Below are 8,376 nucleotides of genomic sequence, written 5' to 3' on the forward strand. Positions count from 1 at the left end.
CAACATTGTATGGAGCAATTACCTCAATCATCGTTTTGCCGTCTTTTGGTGAAGCTATGGTTTTTGTGGAAAGCAAGGAATGATAAAGTGTGGGCGAATAGAAATTGTGAGCCTCAATCTCTCCTACTTAGTGCTCAAGTTTGGCATGCCAATTATCTTCAAGCCAATATTTCACCCCCCAAGGTCCCACGTAATAAGCATGCCTGGAAGAAGCCTCCTGTTGGTTGGTTCAGTGTTTGCATGGATGGAGCTTTTGATGTGCACTCTCATTCTGGTGGCGCAGGAATTGTGGTACGTGATGCAAATGGTTCTTTTATTTGTGGGATGGCCATTAGTTTTGATCAGGTTTTTTCTCCTGCTCAAGTGGAGGCACTAGCTGGTAGAGTAGCTTGCAGGCTGGTTCTTGACCAGGGTTTGGGTCCAGTTCGTCTAGAATCGGACTCCTTATTGTTAGTACAAGCTATGCATTCTATCCAAGATTCTTTTATTCAGCTCCGGGTTGTTTATGAGGATGTTTTGGCTCTCTTTTCTCAGCTGCCTGGAAGTACTTTCTCACACTTGTATCGGGAAGGGAATACTGCTGCTCATTCTCTTGCTCGTTGGGCATTATGTAATAGGTCATGCAATGTTGTTTTTACTTCTACACCTCCCTTTCTAGAGGAGATTATTTCTAGAGAATGTACTTAATCTTTTCGCATCAATAAAATTGTCGTTTCTTCTCAAAAAAAAAAAAAAAAAAAAAAAAAAGAATTCGAATACAGGATACAACTTACAATTTAATTCAATCTAAGTAACAACTTGTAACATATCAATTTCCAATACACTGACATACAATCAATAAATACCTGTTATCAACTTAATAAAATGTTCCAATAAAAAACTTGTCAAAAAAGGAAAAAGAAAAACAGCAACTATACAAATTTCACTTTACTGTTTTAGCCCAATCGTACTATATATGAATATATCACCACCACTGAGTACCGAAGATGATCTCATATGACTATATGAGTAGTTCACAAAATTAAAGTGAGCTTGCAATAAAGAATGAGGAGATAAAAGTAGATTAGATTCCTAACTAAATTTGAATCAAAGTCATGGAAGATTTTGTCGAGCATGATGCATGGAATTGATAAATTGTAATAGTGTTACCCCTTGTTCCATAAACTCATTTGAAGCCGTGGCATCAAAGTGAACTCTCTTACTAAAGGATCCTGTAAGAAATTGAAATAAAAATTATTTGTCATATTGTTCTGCAAGTTGTATGCATGAAGTAATAAATAAGTTGTAAGTATAAACTTATTCTTACAATGGTCATCATCTCATTGCCTTTGGCATGACGTTAGAACATCCTTAAAAACAACATTCCTTGTGTGAGCTCGAGGTTCTTCTTCAATGGCACTATTCTTAATTAAGACCTTAGTTGTTTGTATGGACACTCTTCTTGATAAAGCTACATAAAGCTGGCCATGGCTGAAGACGTGATTAGGGAGGTACACACCAACATTTGGAATTGTTTGGCCTTGAGCTTTGTTTATTGTTAGTGCAAAGCTTAATCTAATAGGGAACTGCCGACGTATGAGAGAGAACAGAAGCTTCACATTTTCTGAAGGCTTTAGAGGAATTCGTGGTAGGAAAACTCTTGTACCCTTGAAATGGCCTGTGAGAATCTCTGCATCAATAAAATTTGGAAAGAACCCGCGACATATTAACCTTGTCCCATTGCATAGCCCACTTTTTGGATCAATATTTCTAAGCAGCATTATGGGTGCACCCAATTTCAAAGTTAACTTATGAGAGGGCAAACCACCTGGAGCTATAGAATTTAGGAATTCTTGTTGATATAAGTTGTGAGGGTCATCTTCAACTCTATCAAAAGAATAATAAATTTGATCTTCACCTGGAAAGGAATTCAATACCACTTCATTTAGCTTGTCCACATCCTCATTCCTAGGTGTTATAATAGCTCTATCCACCATATAAGAGCTATCAAATGCATTGTCCTCTAGACCTGGAAATATAGAAGCAATTAGTTGGCCAAGAGATTCATCACCAACCCAAGGAATAACCAATGCATCTGGGATCCTAATCATATCATCTTGTACAAATGGCTCATTTCCGTCACTGACACGAAGTAGAAATTCTGCAAATTCTGGGTCTTGTAGGGCCCTCATATTTTGTTTCAAAGGGAGTATTTTGATCACATTCCATAACAGAGATTTTACAATGCATGCATCTATCATTTGTGCTTTGCTACCACGTGGTACAACAGGAAGAACTTGCCGGAAGTCTCCACCAAGAATCATAACTTTCCCACCAAATGGCATTTCGACACCAGTTATATCTCTAAGAGTTGTATCCAAAGCCTCAAAAGCTTTTCTGTGAGTCATTGTAGCTCCATCCCATATAAGAACAACCGCACGTCGTAGAAGATCTGCCAAATCTGATTGCTTACTTATAGAGCATGAGTTTGTGGATAGCAAGTCAATTGGAATTTTAAATCGTGAATGTGCAGTCCTTCCACCGGGCAAAATAGTAGCTGCAATTCCCGATGTAGCTGTGGCAATTGCTATATGACCGTTACTCCTTAATGAAGCAAGAATTCCACCAGGGCCATCTATGAAGAATGATGCTGATTCATTACGTCTAATTGCTGCCATGATTATGTTAAATGCATTACGTTGATCTGCATTTAATGTATCAATAGAGGCCAAGTCTTCTGGTGGAATATGCACAGACAACTCATCTTGTATATTTCTTCCAATTCTTGTGTCATTTGCAAACTGAGTATCAATTTGGGGAAGATCATAATCAGTAATTCTTTTACCATGTTGTTGTAGTAATCCATTCAGGTCTCTAAACAATAGGTTGACGACAACATGATTATTTGAAGAGGCAGATGTTGAGTAGTCTTGTGCCATAAACAAATGAAATTCCTCCCATAATATGCGGACTCCAACCGGTTCACAATACACCAAAATGGTTGCAAATAATCTCCGTAAAGCAGAAGGCATTCGAGTGGTTGTTGCTTCCAACAAACACTAACGTATACTCCCATCATCCTCAAGTAAACCCATCCTTTCAGCTGCTTGCTTAAAAGTTGGGAATGCAATTCCATTAACAGTCAGAAGATCATCAAATGACTTGGGACCTCTAACATGATTTAATAGAATACGCAAGTAAAAACGCTCACCTTCAGATGGACACACAGTATAAATTCGTCCAATAACTTTTTGTGTAGACACTCTCCTCTGCCAAGTTCTTTGAGATCCTAACCATCTGAAATGCTGAGGGAATTCTCTATATAACCACAGTCTTGCAAATTCACTAACAGAATTCATTTGAAAAAATTGTGTAAGCATGGTCATAGAATTCGTGGGCTCTTCCAAAATTTCTCTTATTGGGGTATGACTGTAGTACCTGACTTGATGCCTGTTTGGAAGATGAATTTGTAGGCGCTCAACAGAAGGATATATACGATTCATTGGAAATGTGAAAAGCTTCCACAATGCCTCAGGAGCACAGATCCATCTTGCATCTAAATACTTCGATATTTCATCATAATTTGGTCCCAAACGCACCTCTAAAGAAACACGATCAGGTCCCTTATAAACATACTTATATAGATATTTCACACACTTTATGCTGCTACATACCTCCAAATTTATATGACAATCATACTTCAATAACAACCATGGATTATATGGGACAACCCATCTGTTATCAATTTCTACTTCACTATTTCTATCCAATACAACAGATCTTCCATCATTGCGCCTCCTATATACAGGGTAACAATCATTTCCTTGCACTGTAAATTCAGAAAATTGCTTTGGATAATTTCTCTTGCAACTGCCATTTTTCATACATGGAGAGTTTTCATTAATAGTTCCACATGGTCCATGTATCATATGTTTAAGTACAATTTTGTAGAGCTCTGGTTCTTCATCTCTGTATGGAATTTCTGCCCTTAGAATGTGATCGTAATCATCGGGTGTGTTCAATTTGTCATTCTCATCAAGAATGATAACCATGTGACAGTGTGGCAAACCTCTTTTCTGAAACTCAATGACATGCACATGAGCGATGACCTTACCAAGAACTCCAGTCTTGTAAATATCTTTCTTTAGAAGTTCATACTTTGCTCTAAAAACTCGAGTTAGCAAATCTGGTCGGTCTTGTGACGTTTGACCAGGGAGTAATTCATTTGCTATTTCCTCCCATGCTGGATTACACGTCATGGTTAGCAATATGTCAGGTTTACCATATTTTTGAACTATCGCCATAGCATCTTGATAACGTTGATGCATATCTCTTGGACTTCCACCAAATGATAAGGGGAGTATTGTTCTTCGCCCCACATTTTCTGTTCACATTAACAAAAGACACCAACTTAGGTAGTTGTGAATATATATACTATACTTCTTTTTATTTGATTGAATTTTCTTTTCCTATCTCAAAAAAAAAAAAAAAAAACGTTTCAAGAGTATACGTGACGTTAGTGTGTTCTCTATTGAAAAGTTTTGTTTGCATGGGAAAGGGTTATGTTATCTATCACATGACTTGTTTGTCTCTGCATGGAAGAGGGTTGTGTTCTATAACTTGATTGTGTTTGCATGAGAAATGGTTGATTGTGTTACCTATCTAATGACTTGGTTGTGTCTGCGTGGGAAAAAGTTGTGTTCTATGTTGTGTTTGCATGGGAAAAGGGTTGTTTGTTATCTATCAAATGACTTGATTGTGTCTGCATGGGAAAGGGTTGTGGCCTTTTGTTTTCAAACTTTCTAGAATGTTCTTTATGTGTATGGTTTTTTTTTTTTACTTTGGTCTTATGGTTGTATTCTTTTGTGGGTACAACATTCGTTTGCTCCTCTATCACATGTGCAATTTGTTTCTTGTTATCAATAATATTTCAGGGAAGAATGAAGAGTCCACTTCCCGCTAAAAAGGGAAAGAAAAAAAATTTACCTGCATTGACTTCACCAGCTTGAAAAGAGTCATGTAAGCCCTGATATAATTCTGATCGAATGGTCCTTTGATTACTTTGCAACCATCGAAGCCTGTGTGCCTCAATCTTTACATAATTGTCAACAATGTATTGTTGCAGTAAGCGACCCACCACGTAATATTAGGATGGATCTCCTTCACGTATCTAAATCATAGAAATTTTGATTTAGCATCAACTAATTCAAGATACGGCTGGAAAAAGTATTTAGTATTGAAAAAATATTTTGAGACCGTAGAAAAGAAAACAGCTATAACCTGCAACATATATGCGTAGAAGTCTCTACATGTACATTCTGATCCATCATCATTGCTGCTATTTATATTCCATCCGTAGCTTCCATGAGGAAGTAATAAAGGATATTGAAGTGGATCATAATATCCAGCCACATCTTTTACATTCATTAGTTGCCCACTCATAGTTTGAACCACAATATCTCTCCCATTAGCCACATTGCTTTCTGTACCATCTAAGAACACAGCTGCTACTTGTGATACACTTGGAAGACTATATTGACGATGATTTGATGGTTGCTCCCTGATAATAAGCTTGCAAGTATTCAAATCTTGACGCTGTGAAACATGGCAAAACATATGCACAAATGGATTGTACCGATCTAACACTTGCTTTATTTTCACTAAAACTTCTCTGAGCAAGCCATTGTTTTCTGCAATCCAATTGTCAATCTCATTCTCTGTATCGTATATATAGATTTGTAAAAATCTAGGTCTACTTCCTTCTACAGGTAAAAGACTTCCTATTTGATGATATATTGAACCTTGGGCTCGAAATGTATAGACTCCACTTCTGGCATTTGCAATGTTTTCATCTACATTCACACCCATTGAAGTAAAAGAGAACACATGGTTGTTGGCACGAATATATTGTCTAAAATGTCATCCTTCTGTCGTTTGCTCGGAAAATAATTGAAGAAGTTCAATTGGTGCTGGTATTGAGGGCAACCTAGTCTTCCCATTCAAACAACAAAAGTTTTTAGACTCAAGATGGAAGAGTTTTGCTGCACAATGTTGACATATTGATGGGGCTGGTAGTTGAATTCTCCGGAAGGCTGGACTTTCATAATAACTCCTGGCACAATTATGACGTGGATTTGATGTGTGCCTTCGACTCACATGGTTGGAATGTGACCTTAATTCTCTTTGTTCAGGAACCGAATACCTAATTTCTTGTGCTATACTTCTCTCTCCATGTTCATAAACAGATTGCTGAAGTTGTTGGTCTCTGCTTGTCTCTCCATGTTCATAGGTAGATTGCCGAAACTCTCGGGGCCTGTTAGTCTCTCCATGTTCATAGACTGGTTGCTGAAACTCTTGTGCTCTGCTTGATTCTCCATGTTCATAGACAGAGTACGTGCTGAAACCGATGTCCATCTTCATACAAAGATTGCTGAAGCCTTTGTGCTATGCTTGTCTTTCCCAAATTCTCTACTGTGCTTGATTCTCCTATTTATAGGTAAAGTGCATCATCTATATGTTGCCAAACAAACTAACATCTTTATAGAATTTAGCTTCCTTTTAATAAAATTTGATGCTCAAATGTTCATACCTTGATTTGCTGTGCTTGGAATTATGCATGAACGTGCCATACGCCTAATGTGGGTTAAGCGCCGTGCAACCATAGGTTGATTTGGGTGGTGAAAATTTTGTTGACTTTGATTATGGCCAATATTAGGGTCAATCGTCGGTGGAGGAATTTCCCTTTCATGAACTGCTGAGGCAGATGCTATTCCACTATATGAAGAAGTGTTGGTTCCTCCACCTGTAAAACTGCGAGCATGATAGTTTGCACGTCTTCTTTGAAGATATTCTTGCCTTCGTTCTGAACTCATAGATAACATTCTTGCTCGATAATTTATACGTTGTCTTTCGCAGCGTGAAAGATGCCGTCGACGGCGTTCGGGTGTCATTGCAGAAAGTCAATATGCATCAACAACTTAAACTGGACTGAGACCTGGGTATTGTAGCAAAAGAATACGATTAATGATTACCACTTTTATTACATATATGCTAAAGTTAACTACATATATGGTAAAGCTACTGAAACTCATTGATTCTGAAAATGAAGTTGTGGTTGCTGAAGTTGTAAAGAATCTAACCAATGATTTATAAGTAATCTAACTAACATTCTGGAGAGGAGACAACCAAAAGGAACTGAACTCCAAAGCTTGTGTTCAAACCTACATGCAAAGAGGAATCAAAGAATGTATATAAGTAGTGTTGATCGAATTCCATGCCAATACCACCATTCATGTACCCATCAAAACTCACGGTTTTGAAAAAAAAAAAGTGAAAGAAAAAGAAATTGAAGGCACACTATGGACCCAATTGGATTCCAGATGTATAGATATCATAGTGCGATCCTGAAAAGAAAATCAGAAATCAAATAGAGATAGAATTAGACTCTCTGAAGAGGGAAAAAAAATTTACTGAAGGAAAAAATCAAGAATCTATTAGAAATTGAACGAAACTTACTGTGTGTAGAAGAGATGGACATAACTTTGGAGGTCTTCTGTGAAAAGGTGAACCCAATATCTTGACAGTTGGGAGGTGAGAAGCTTTTGCAAGAGTGAAGACAAAATCCATAATCAGAAGTGCCAAGAGAGCAGTCGAGGTTGAACCGAACGTGGAGAGAGTAGTTCCCTGTTTTCATGAACGTGGATTTGTGGAAGAACACGAACCCAATCTTTTTATATTTTTTTTTCAGTTTTTTTCTAATTTTTTATTGTTTTAGTGTTTTGACGATTATGTCCTGGAGAGTAAAAATTATGCTTTGTTTTTTAATATTTGAAGGGCATTTTGGTACATTTTTTTAGTTTTGGCTAACAAAGCCTGTTCTGTTAATATTAGTATAGATATAGATTTCTATATAGGAAAACTTATCGAGTCGAGGCGTGCAAGCGCACTGTCCTAAGAGAAGATTCGTCCCCTACTGCACATGGTTGAATGATGAACTTTCCCAAGATACAACAACTCTTCGAGCTCCGTCGTGCAGCGAAGAAGCTTCATTGAACCTTAATCACCTGTGCACTCAAAACGGTATATAAGTAAAGTATGTATATGCATAGTTTGTAAGAGTATCTTTGGTAGAGGTATTTGGTTAGAGTGGTTGCATTATGGTGGATTATACCGTCATGTATACTCTCATTATCTGACAATCTAAACTCCCACACATGTGCATGTTTCATGCCTCACCATATGCCTTCCAACTCTAGCCACGTACCCTTATATAGGACATACTTACCATACCATCAATAGCCTCATTAGCCATATAATGGTCAAATAATAATCATATATTTAAAACATAAAACCGTTAACCATAAATAGAGTAATAAACACAAAATGAAAATAACCCCA

General features: G+C 37.3%; 2 protein-coding genes across 2 annotated transcripts; both read right to left on the reverse strand.

Annotated features, from left to right (window-relative positions):
* Nucleotides 1-1,319: 1,319 nt before the first annotated feature.
* On the reverse strand, nt 1,320-3,011 carry LOC133737337 (uncharacterized). Its single transcript, XM_062164914.1, has one exon. It carries the CDS (start codon nt 3,009-3,011, stop codon nt 1,320-1,322), a length of 1,692 nt encoding a protein of 563 aa, XP_062020898.1.
* Nucleotides 3,012-3,038: 27 nt separating this feature from the next.
* LOC133737338 (uncharacterized) lies at nt 3,039-4,283 on the reverse strand. The gene has a single exon (XM_062164915.1). The coding sequence runs from the start codon at nt 4,281-4,283 to the stop codon at nt 3,039-3,041; it is 1,245 nt and encodes a 414-aa protein (XP_062020899.1).
* Between the last annotated feature and the right edge of the window lie 4,093 nt (nt 4,284-8,376).

The sequence above is a fragment of the Rosa rugosa genome, chromosome 3 (assembly GCF_958449725.1).
Source record: "Rosa rugosa chromosome 3, drRosRugo1.1, whole genome shotgun sequence".
Taxonomy (NCBI): Eukaryota; Viridiplantae; Streptophyta; class Magnoliopsida; order Rosales; family Rosaceae; genus Rosa; species Rosa rugosa.

What these genes read in the sequence shown, in the direction of transcription:
- LOC133737337 (XM_062164914.1), bottom strand. Translation starts at nt 3,011, where the DNA reads ATGCCTTCTGCTTTACGGAGATTATTTGCAACCATTTTGGTGTATTGT.
- LOC133737338 (XM_062164915.1), bottom strand. Translation starts at nt 4,283, where the DNA reads ATGGCGATAGTTCAAAAATATGGTAAACCTGACATATTGCTAACCATG.